Source organism: Molossus molossus, unplaced genomic scaffold (assembly GCF_014108415.1).
Source record: "Molossus molossus isolate mMolMol1 unplaced genomic scaffold, mMolMol1.p scaffold_m16_p_35, whole genome shotgun sequence".
NCBI lineage: Eukaryota > Metazoa > Chordata > Mammalia > Chiroptera > Molossidae > Molossus > Molossus molossus.
In genome coordinates, this window is record NW_023425372.1 from 579,016 (window position 1) to 591,205 (window position 12,190).

At 55.0% G+C, this 12,190-nt stretch overlaps 1 protein-coding gene across 1 annotated transcript; it reads right to left on the reverse strand.

Annotated features, from left to right (window-relative positions):
- Nucleotides 1-634: 634 nt before the first annotated feature.
- On the reverse strand, nt 635-2,642 carry FNDC10 (fibronectin type III domain containing 10). The gene has a single exon (XM_036281486.1). The coding sequence runs from the start codon at nt 2,640-2,642 to the stop codon at nt 1,953-1,955; it is 690 nt and encodes a 229-aa protein (XP_036137379.1). The 3' UTR covers nt 635-1,952.
- Between the last annotated feature and the right edge of the window lie 9,548 nt (nt 2,643-12,190).

Sequence of the window (12,190 nt, forward strand, 5' to 3'; positions counted from 1 at the left end):
CTGCTGGAAGTAGAAAACCCCCCCACACACATTGGTGCACCCCTCCCCCCCATGAGTCACTCCAGAGCCTGCTCTCCGATCGAGGCTGGTTTTGCTTCTCAGGGTCACAGAACCTGCAGGATCTCAAGGGCAGACTCGGTGAGGGCAGGCCCAGAGGGAGGGGTGGTGGTGAGCTAGGACATGTCACACACGGGGGGACCCAGGACTACCCTCTGTCCCCTGCAGCTCCAGCACTGCATTGGGGGCCCAGGCCAGAGAGGGGGCTTTTCCTGGAACTGCCCAACTGCTGCTGGTCACAGCTCCAGTGGGTCACCCTGGAACGGCCATTTCTGACTGCAGCAGATGCCTCCCGCCCAGCCCCACCCAACGCTGCAGGCCCAGCAGATGTTTTCCCAAGTCCGAAGGAGGGCAGGCCCTCAGTGCGACAGCCTGCCTATCCCTGCTCCAAGGGCAGGGACCTGAGCACCCAGCCTCGAGCTGGCCAAACCTGACCTGACAAAGGTCTAAAGCCAGCCACTGGGCTGCTGCTCCAGAAGTTTGAAGGAGCTGAAGGCCCAGCTCTTCCCCTTCACCCTGCCCCCACCTCCCAAATAAGCACACGAGGCAGTGGTCTTAGTGTAAGAACGATGGGCATTTAGACACTGGGGCCAGGTTCACACCTGACCAGCGCCACGCCAGGGGCGGGCAGAGCGAAGACAGAGGTAGGGAGTGGGTGCTGCGGGGGCACCAGCCAGGGCCTGGGGTTGCTGGTGGCCACTGGGGTGAGGGTATGGGTGTGAAGGGTTAGCCACAGTGACTCCAGAAGTGCCAGGTCCAGGGTGGTCACAGTCAGGGGCTCATGGAGAGTGGGCATCGCCGGGTCGTCGACGCAGGAAGAAGCCTCAGCTAGGGTGTGCATCTGCCCGGAGAGGGGCAAGGCCAGCCTTCCATCCATAGTGGGTGTGTGGGGAGGCATCACTGGCCCCCAGCGCAAGAAGAGGTGGGGTGGTACAGTCCGTCATGCTGTGGTTGAGGCCTGGGATTCAGACCACAGTGCAAGATCCAGCTGGGCAAGGTTGGCATCTATTCTGCTCTCCGGGACCCAACACTGCCCTCTCAGACCAGGCCTCTCCCAGACACCTGCTCCTACTCACCAAAGTCCTCATCAGAGGCAGCACTGCAAAAAGACAAGGGGAGGTCCCAGCCCTGGAGAGCTGCTAGCTTCCCCCAAGGTCAGAGGACACTCACCCCTGGAGCAGCTGGATGCCAGGCCCTGCCTGCTGAGCTACATTATGTCTCCCAGCTTGCCAGACACTCACACAGGGACACACCATGGACCGCTGTTTACTGAGGCTCCTGCAAAGCTTGAAGGGAGGTACTCAGGGGGACTCTGGCCCAAAGCGCACACAGCCAGACAATCTCAGAGCCACAGATCCCCTTGGACTGCACGGGACAGGGTGGTTGGCTCCTGCAGTGGGCCAGAGATACTAAGGCACAAGGCTAACCTAAGCCCACAGGGGTGGGGGTGGAGAGAGGAGAAGCTCCGAGGGGGCCTCGAGCGGCAAAGCGCAGTGACCAAGCAATGAAGGCAGCCTGGTTACTCCAACTTGGTACAGGCTGGAGACGCAGGGTGACAACCGGGGGTGCCAAAGGCTCTTGCTAGAAGGGGCTCTAAATCCCGGCGGCCCCTATACAGGCCTCTGGAGAGTGGGAAGAGCCCTGGATGTGGCTGGCACCCCTGCCCAGGCCCAAGGGCCAGTCCCGAACTGGATTCTGGGAAGCGGATGCCGGGCTGGTCAAGTCGTGGGATGACTCCAAGGCCCTGGCTCGGGCCGGCCGGTGCCCTATCCATCTCCGGCAAGCCCCGCGTGGAAATCCTAAGAAGGGAGCAGGAACCAGGAGGGCAGAGCGGACCTGGGGTCACCCGCGCACTTGTCGGCAGACAGAGCCCCGGTGGGCAGCCGTCTCCAGCTTCAGGGTTGCCTGCGCAGGCCCGGACGCCCGAAGGCCGGGTGCATGAGGTTCTCGGTGATGTAGGCCACGAGCAGGCAGATGACCACGAGCATGACGCAGATGGAGCCGCCCACCGCCGTCATGGCCACAACGATCTCCCGCATGCCGGCCGGCTCGGCGGCGAACTCCACGCACTCGGTGGGCCCGGAGGACTCCGGGCCGGCGGCGGCGGCGTGCTCGGGGCGCAGCGGCAGCAGCTGCAGGCACAGACGGTAGCGCACGCCGTCATGCACGTCAGGCAGCAGGTAGTCGCGGCAGGAGGCGCCAAGCAGCACGCGCTCGCACGGGAAGCGCGTGTAGGCGCCGCGCCACGAGCAGTTGAGTGCGAAGGCGCGAACGCGGCGCGCCTCGGCGGGCGGCAGGCGCCACTGCAGCAGCACGCTGCGGTTGCGCAGGACGCTGGCGCGCAGCAAGTGGCCGGCCGAGGCGTGCACCGTGCAGCCGGGCTCCTGGCAGCGGAAGCCGCGCGCGGGGCTGCGGAAGCACAGGCGCCCGCCGCCTGCCTCGGTGTTCTCGGGCAGCACCTTGTAGGGGCACCAGGGCGCGTCGGCCGCCGGCTCCCAGCCTGGGGGCGTCGGGGCGGCCGCGGCGCAGGGCGGCAGCGCGCAGGCGGCCAGCAGCAGCAGCAGCAGCGGCGGCGGGGCGCGCATCCTGCGGCTGGGCCGGGCGCGGCGGGGTGCGGCGGGGCGCGGAGTCGCGGGCGCTCGGGCGCGGGCAGAGGGTCACGCGGGCCGCGCCGCCGCCGGCGCCGCCGCTCCCCGCGTTCGCCCGCCGCACCGCGCCCTCCGTCGCCGCCCGCTCCGACCCGCCCCCGCGCCCAGTGCGCACTCGGACCCGGCGCGGCGGCGGCGGCGGAGGCGGGGCCGCCCCACGCCCCGCCCCCTTTAACCCTCGCTGGGCCGTGGCCTGTCGGTCCCCGGAGGACGGATCTCAGGGGAGAGCAGACGCCCGGCGGCGGTCGTGAACCCTGGGGCGGGCCACCGCGGCTTTGAGATTCCCATCCCGGACCGCTCGGGTGGTGGGCTCCGCGCAGGTCCACGGCTCCTCGCCGTGTGAGCGCACTCCGGATCCCCGCCCCCTCCTTGCCCCTCCCAGGCTCACCCTTGGGCTGTGGTCCGGGGTCGTGGGCACGAGGGCAACGCCACGACTGCCTTAGGCCATGCCAGTCGGGGACCTGGTGCCTCAGGATGGGGAGGGGAGGCCTGAAATGCACAGGACCTCCAGGTCACGGTGGCCCGTCCCAGACTCGCGGTGGGGACCCAAAGTAGGGGTCTCGCCTGTTCTGACGGTGACAAGGCGAGGACGGAAACTTCCCTTTGCCCCCAGGGCTTCTGCTCCTTTAGCGTTGGACAGCGCCGACCAGGCAGGGCGCAAACGGATGAGGCTTTCTTTGGTGAAAAATGTTTTCACTCTTCACACAAAAGAGGCAGCTACAGGTCGGAACCCTCTACTCTGCTTTGGGGTAGACCTCCCGATGGTCTTGGAAGGGACTTAGGGCTGGACAAAGGGAACAGCCCCCCCCCCCTCAAGCCCACATTCTCCCACTCTTGTCTTCAGGATGGGCCCCCAAACCTTTGCCACTCAGTCCTATCCCTGCCTAGACCTAGTGCTCAAGACAGCCCGCCAGGGCCAGAGGACACCTGGCCTGACCTACCCAAGCAGAATCACTTCAGTTCAGGGAGCAGAGCCTGGCTGAGGGGCCACTCTGTGTCCTGGGCAGGGAGGCGAGGAGGGGTCCCTGGCAACTGTGCTCTGGACCCTGGGTCCTCTGGGTGCTGTTCTCACCTGGGGGAGGGAGAGGAGGAACTCGGTGCTCACCGAGTTATTGGTCTCCCGCTCTGGAACACCCACTCACTCATGGAGCTCTCCACAGACTCACTAGCCCCTGGTCATCCCCCAAAATTCCTGGTGAGCACCAGATCTCAAGGCCTCTACCAGAGTCTGAAGCCAAGGGTCAGGGTTAAAGGTTTGGAAAAGAGCCCTTCCTGGCCCTGCCCCTGGCTCCTCCTTCCCCCTCAGGCAGTGAAGGCCCGGGGCGGACCTTTGCCCCAGCTCTGTAGGGGACTCAGGAGCTCCCCCAGAGAAGCAGAAAGTAATGGTGACCCAGGGACCCCCATGACCCTACCAGGAACCCCTAGAGCATAGGGCAGCTTGCTCACATCGGTTCCAGTGGAAACCCGAGGCAACTGCAGATGCTCTACCTAAGGGGTAGGAGCACTTTTGGTGGGCAGAGCAGGGACGGGGGACAGTGCAGGGGGAGAGGGACCCCACGCCCTCTATGCCTTAGAGATGCTTGTGGAAGTTACGTGGCAGTACCTTATGGGTGGACAAACTTTTGCGTTTCGATGTCACAAACTTTGCAGCAAACAGACGCTTTCTGCACAAAGCGGCCTCGCCCCAGTCACAGGGATCAGCATCTTGACCATTATGGTGGCCTCGGGCAGGGGGCGCGCGGCGCGCAGACGGCGACCGCCACCTGCCGGTCGCGTGGAGTACTGCTGCGCGGGGCGTGGACTTGGGTGCTGGATGCACCTCGGGGTGTCCAGGGCCAGTTCTCCTTGGTTCCTTTCCCCTTTCAGAAATGCCCTGAGGGTTCTTGACTTTAAAAATACATACACAAGCTTTCCATTTTAAAACGTTTTCTGCCCTTTCAGTGCCCTTGGCTCATTTTCTCTTGTTCTTTTTTGTTTTGTTTTGTTTTGTTTTTGTTTTTGGTACATGCCCCTAGCAGGAACTGAACCCGGGACTCTCTGGTCCACAGGCAAATGTTACAACCGCTGAGCCAAACGGGCCTGGGCTTTTTTTTTTTTTTTTTTTTTTTATCCTCACCCGAGGACATTTTTCCATTTTTTGTTCAGGTAGAGTGGGAGGGAGAGAGAGGAACAGAGAGAGAGAGAGAGAAACATCGATGTGAAAGGAATACATCAAGTGGCTGCCACCCGCATAACCGACCAGGGCCTGGGACAAACTGCAGCCGAGGTACATGCCCTTAGCGGGAACCGAACCCGGGTCTCTCTGTACCGCAGGCCGACGCTCTAACCGCTGAGCCAAACTGGCCAGGGCCATTTTCCCTTGTTCTTGTCCATCAGTCTCTCTCTTTTTTTTTTTCATCAGCGTAGCCTCAGACTTTTGTAAGGTACAGATAGGTCTCCCAGTTTCTGGCCTCTGGCTTTACCTGGAGTGGTTCAGCAAAAACGCTTCTGTCTGCGCTTTGTCATTCCTGGATTTGGTGTTGAGGAAGTCTTCCCAGTCCTGAGGCTAAAAAGGCCTTGTCCTTTGGGTCCCCAGTACCTGCGTGGTTTTATTTAGTCTGCATCTAATTTTGGTCAACTCCAGATGTGTTCCTGTGTAAGGCACGAGCTTGGGACCCAACTTCATGATGAAACGCACCCCCTTCTGCCCTGGCCGGTTTGGCTCAGCGGTTGGAGCATCGGCCTGCGGACCAGAGAGTCCCGGGTCCGGTTCCCGCTAGGGGCATGTACTAAAATAAATAAATAAATAAATAAATAAATAAATAAATAAATAAATAAATAAAATAAACGCTCCCCCCCTTCTGCCCAAGATTTGCGGGGTGGCCTGTACTCCACAGGCATGGCCTACAGTGTCTCTGCCCTGTTTCCCACCATTTCATTTGTTCGGGTCTGAAAGTGCTTTACCATCCGGTAGGGCCAGTACTCCTTTATTTTATTTATTTATTTTTTTAGGGCTTGTTACTTTAACACGTATCGATCAAAAATAATAATAAAGGGGAGGGGAACTTTTCAACGTCATTCAGGATAACCATTTTCTGGTATAACGAGACATTATTCTCAAACAGTAACTTTCTTTTAAAAAAAGAAGCAACATCATGAAATCTAACTTTTAAAAAGTTTCACTGAATGTTTCAAATCTCTGGGAACAGCGATGGTGGTATAGTGGTGAGCATAGCTGCCTTCCAAATCTCTGGGAACAAATTATGTAGTAACCATTTGACCATTTTTTGCCTGAATAAATGCAAAATCTTGCAAGTCAATGCAGAGGCAGGCCTTATTGCAGAACCCTTCATTGCTTACTTATTTATTTTCCTTTATTGAGTTCAATTTTTTTTTTTTTTATCCTCACCCGAGGACATTTTTGCATTCATCTTCAGATACAGCGGGAGAGAGAGAGGAACAAAGACAGAGAAACATCGATGTGAGAGACATATTGAGTGGCTGCCACCCACACAACCCCAATGGGGCCAGGGACAAACTGCAACTGAGGTACGTGCCCTTAGCGGGAACCGAAACCAGGACTCTCTGGTCCGCAGGCCGATGCATTAACCACTGAGAAAAACTGACCAGGGCACGTACTTCAGTTGCAGTTTGTCCCTGGCCCTGGTGGGGTCGTGCGGGTGGCAACCACTTGATGTGTCCCTTTCACATCAAGGTTTCTCTCTCTCTCTCTTCCTCTCTTTCCCTCCCACTCTATCTGAAAAAAAAAGGAAAAATGTCCTCGGGTGAGGATTAAAAACAACAACAAATAATAATAATTTAAGAACATTATGTCTGGAAGAGGATGGTGTGCTTATAGTTCATGTTATAAAGTATTAACATCTACACACTATTTTTTTTATTTTTTATCCTCACCCGAGGACATTTTTGCATTTATCTTCAGATAGAGCGAGAGGGAGAGAGGGAGGAAGAGAGAGAGAGAAACATCGATGTGAGAGAGACACGTCGAGTGGTTGCCACCCACACAACCCCAACCAGGGCCGGGGACAAACTGCAAGCAAGGTATGTGCCCCCAGCAGGAACCAAATCCGGGACTCTCTGGTCTGCGGACCGACGCTCTAACTGCTGAGCCAAACCGGCCAGGGCTACACACTATTTTTTTTTTTATCCTCACCCGAGGACACTCTTCCATTTTTTGTTCAGGTAGAGTGGGAGGGAGAGAGAGGAACAGAGAGAGAGAGAGAAACATCGACGTGAAAGGAACACATCGAGTGGCCGCCACCCACACAACCGACCAGGGCCGGGGACAAACTGCAACTGAGGTACGCGCCCCTAGTGGGAACCGAACCCGGGTCTCTCAGGACCACAGGCCGACGCTCTAACCGCTGAACCAAACCAGCCAGGGCACACACTATTTTTTTTTGTTTTGTTTTGTTTATCCTCACCCGAGGATACTTTTCCATTTTTTGTACAGATAGAGTGGGAGGGAGAGAGAGGAAGGGAGAGAGAGAGAGAAACATTGACGTGAAGGGACACATCGAGTGGCTGCCACCCGCACGACCAACCAGGGCTGGGGACAAACTGCAACCGAAGTACGTGCCCTTAGTGGGAACTGAACCCGGGTGTCTCTGGACTGCAGGCCGACGCTCTAACCGCTGAGCCAAACTGGCCAGGGCACTATTTTTTTTTTTAAAGAAAAAGTAACACAAAGAAATAGTAATTCGGAGCAGCATTTGGAAAAAGTACACCTATTTACAGATGTTTTTATTTATTTTTTGTTAATCCTCACCCAAGGATATTTTTCCATTGCTTTTTTTTTTTTTTTTATTGAGTGGATAGGAGGGAGAGAAAGAGAAAGAAACATTAGTTGGTTGCCTCCTGCACAACCCTGACTGGGGCTGGGGGTTGAACCGGCAACTCAGGTACGTGCCCTTGACTGGGAATCAAACCCGAGACCCTATGGTCCTCTGGCTGACACTAACTGTTGAGCCAAACCAGCCAGGGCTACAGACTTTTTTTTTAAAGATGATGGTGTCACCTGCATGGCCATAACATGCCTCTCTAATGAGACAAACCCATAAACACAGGGTTTTGAGCATCACGGTATTCCTTCCACGTCACTCCTGTGTTTTCGAGGGGGAGGTGTTGGTCCTTATGCTGATGCCTGGCCCACTAAGATGTCCGTGGTGTCATCTCTCTTACATCTATCTGGACCCTGACTGGGACAGGAAGGAGGGGTCCAACTGTCCAGTGAGGTGATCCCACTTCTGCCTTCCCTGCGGTTTCCATCAGAGGTCCGCCGATTGCTGATCTTCGTTCTAGCCCTGCAGCTCTCCATTAAGTTCTGCCAGAGTGACTTCCACTACACCACGTCCAGCCTCAGCTGTTGGGGACCTCTCGTAGTGGGCCTCTTTTAGGAGAAGGAGGTGGGGCCCTGGACCAGGACCTGAGCTACAGCTGCTGCAAGAGCTGTAGACGGGCTTGCGGGTCCTGCTTGAACTTCCCTGCCCGGCTGCCTCTTCCGTGCTTTTTCGGCTCTGAAACCAGTGCCCTTTCTTTGGAGCTCTGTCCTCTTCATTAACCACATCGCCGGCTGCTTCTCTTGCTTCTGATCACGATGGGCTCCTTACGGGGCAGTTTGCTTTGTGTGACCCTTCCTGTTGGTCGCTTTCCTTCCTTCAGTCTGTCACGTAACAGCTGCTGTTCTTTTTCTTGGTGCTGTAATTCTTCCTCATTGCGTCAGGTGACTCCGTGCCCGCCCCTCCCGCCACCTTCACAGCTTTCTGGCCCACCGAGTGCGTTGAGGGCCACCAGCTCGCGGGTGGTGCATCTTTGGCCACGAAATAAATGTCTTCGCCTGTGACAGTCAGTAGAATTTCAGTCACAAGCCTTTTTGTCAGCAACACCATTTGATTTTGTTTCTCTTCTCTAGTCATCTTGGGCTCAGTTTGCTCTGGTTGAGGAACTGGAGGTGGCCTTCTTGGTGACATTACCACTGTTTGCTGCTGTCAACTGAGTTTGTTCGAGCACAGTTAGTCACAAGGAGCTCTTCTTAGTCCTCAGGGTTCACACAGCCCCACATTCTCAGGGTCTTCATCTCCCTTATCCAGGCCACATTACCTCTCCCCCTTCAGCATCTGCTGCAGCCTTTTTTTCATTTTTCGACAACTGTGAATGCTGGAGTTTCATTCTTTGCTGTCCTGAAGCTGCTCTTGGGTCAATGCAAGCGTGAGCCAGTGCAGCCAGTCGACCTAGATCCTGTTGACACTCTAATGACTTTTTTGCCTGTTGTTGCTGGTTCCGGGCCACAGTCTTCCTGAACCCACATACTGACTTTCTATCTGAGAGGTTCACCTTCTGCTTAACAGTTAGGTTGATTCAGACTACTGCTTGGAATCATAGCAGCAAGGTTACTTATGTCCCACTTTGGTTCCAGAACACCGCTGTCCCCACCTTTCCTGTCAGACCTCTCCAACCATTTCGATGCTTCTACATCTTCACAAACAAGGTCCAGTTTAACTCAATCTTGACACTAACTGGAGGTGGCATCAGATCCCACAGGTTAAGGGCTTGAGCCCTATAAGACTGATGGGCTGCGCACACACATTTTAGATTCCATTGCAAATCCAGGTTGTCACCTGGGTTTCTGTTTAACTGGCTATAAATTGGACATTCTTATAACCCCGTCCTCAGGTCTGATTCATTTACTAAAGCGGTTCACAAGGCTCAGGAAAAGTTTATGTAATAAGTTACCAGTTTATTATGACAGGACATAAATCCGGAACAGCCAGGTGGAGGAGATGTACAGGGCAGGTGTGGGGCAAAGGGCAGGGAGCGTGTGTGCTCTCTCTCGGGAAAATACTCTCCCCAAATCTCCATGAGCTTCCAACCTAGTTCTCCAAACCTCATCATTATTGTTTTTTTAATCCTCATCTGAGGACATTTTTTTTCGTTTTTTGTTCAGCTGGAGATAGAGGAAGAGAAAGAGAGAGAGAAACATCGATGTGAAAGGGACACATTGAGTGGCTGCCTCCTGAACAACCCAACGAAGGCTGGGGACAAACTGCAACCGAAGTACATGCCCTTAGCGGGAACTGAACCTGGGTCTCTCTGGACCGCAGGCCGACACTCTAACCACTGAGCCAAACTGGCCAGGGATGTTTGTTTGTTTTATGGAGGCATCAATTCATAGGCATGGTTGATTGAATCATTGTCTGTTGGTGATTGAACGAAATCTCTCTCCTGTCCCTGCAGGTCAGGGGGTGAGGCTGAGCGTTCCAACCCCCTAATTACATGGTTGGGTCCCCTGACAACCAGCCCTATCTTTAGAGGTTTTTCAAAAACTACCTTAACACAAACTGTGGTTAAAAAAGGCTTGTGATGAATATCAAAATAATCTTTAAGATGCTTTTCACTTAGGAAATTCAAGAATTTTTGGAGCTCTGTGCAGAAAACTGGGATCAAAGACCAATAATCCTCTTCTAAGGAGATGTTTTTATTTTAGAGAGAGGAAGGAAGAGGGAGAGGGAGACAGAAACATCAATGAGAGAGAACATTTGATTGGCCGCCTCCTGCATGCCCCACACTGGGGATTTGGCCCACAACCTGGGCATGTGCCCTGACCGGAAACTGAATCAGTGACCTCTTGGTGCATGGGTCGATGCTCAACTACTGAGCCACACTGGCCAGGCTCTCATCAATGTTTCTCTCTCTCTCTCCCTTCCTCTCTAAAATCAATAAAGGAAAAAAATTTAAAAGCTCCCAAGCTGATGGGCATGAACTTCTGGGAAGAAGAGGACAACTGTGTGTATAGCACCATGGGTAAAAAGGTCCACATTGAGGAATATCATTGTGACACTTGACAACACCGAGGATAAAGAGAAGATCTAAACCCTTTCACAGAGAACAACCAGATCACACACAAATCATCAGGAATTAGAATGGCTTTGGAGTGTTCAACTGCAGCCCTGGGAGTTGAAAGCAAAAACAAAACAACAAAAAAAACCCAAAATGAAGACTTCAAAAATCTTGAAGGAAACGTATTTCCAACCTAGAATTCTATACCCTGCCAAACTATTAATCAGAGTGAGGGCAGAATAAACACATTTTAGACATGGACCCTTCCCAGGAAGCGACTAGAGGGCTGACTTCAGCAAAATGAGGCAGTAAACCAAGAACAGGGTCAGCACAGATTCCAGGAGACAGGGACTCCAACACAGGAGAAAGGCAGAGAGAGCCACAAGGATTCTCGCTGAGAAAAGCTCAAGATGACAGCTTGGTACACGGGCTTCGAAAGCAATCAGGCTGGCTTGGAACAGGAGGGCAGAATTAAATAGAATATGTCTGAGACCTTAGAAAATGTTATCAAGAGGCATGTGGCAAAAATGGCAGAGCCCTGGGTAAACATTTGCTATGGTTTAGTAAAACTCTAGGCATAAAAAACATACTAAGAAAAAAAAAATAAAAATACTAAGTGTTAACTCAAGAATAAAAGAAATATTGTGCAAGTATGGAGGCACGATTTGACGCAATAACAGGGCGCAGCAAGCAGTTATGCTAACGCACCCGGACAGCTGACCTAATCCTAACAGGTTAAGGAGGTCACGTGGCCATGGGGGCAGAGAGGTGTCAGAGTTGTTTGGAGACCAAGTTCTCACTGACCTTATCTGGAACTCCCCAGAAATATTTAAATACCTAAACAACTAGCAGCTTCTGCTTTAGACACCCGGAGTGTCCTGTTACAAGAAAAGCTACCGTCGTTGAAAGTATTTGCCTCTGTGGGGCACAGAAGAGACCGTGATTTTTACTATCCTCCGTCCTCCGTGAATTCAGGGTATTTTGATTTGAAAACAAAGTATATCAAGTTGGCCTTGAGCACGGTCCATCTCAGCGTCCCGAAGGGCCCGCCAAGGATGCTGCAGCCCGACACCCAAGTACCCGTAGCCTCCGTCTCCCCGGCAACGGAACGCGTCTCCGAACCCAAGAGCGCCACGTAGGGTCGAACTAGAGCGGCACGCCCCGCCCACTGACGCACTTCCGGTGTCGACCCCACCCCTGGGCGGAGGGCGTGGCCCCGAGTCCGCGCGCTGCCTGGATTGGATACTCAGGCTCTGGCCCTCTGGTGCCGAGTCCCATCACCGAGCGAGCTCGGCCCTCGGTGACCCGGGGCAACAGTATCCCCGAGCGCACCCGACAAGGAGCCCGGACCCTTCCCGTTCGGGCGACCGCCGCTCGGCCTGCCCCCGATGTGGTGACAGTCCCATGAGGCCTCCGCAGTCCGCAGCCCTCTGACGACGTGCGTCCCACGCTGTCCAACGCGAGCGCGCCCCGCGTCCACGGCGGCGCAGAGCCAAGCTCGAGCCCCCGCTCGTCCCGAGGAAGCGGGCTTTCCCGTCGTCGCGGGGCCGGGGCTCCCTCCGCCACGCCCGCCCGCTCACCAGCCCGCCCACTCGGCTGCAGAGCCCCGGCAGCCGCCTGCGTCAGCGCCGCCGCGGGGCCTTCTGGGA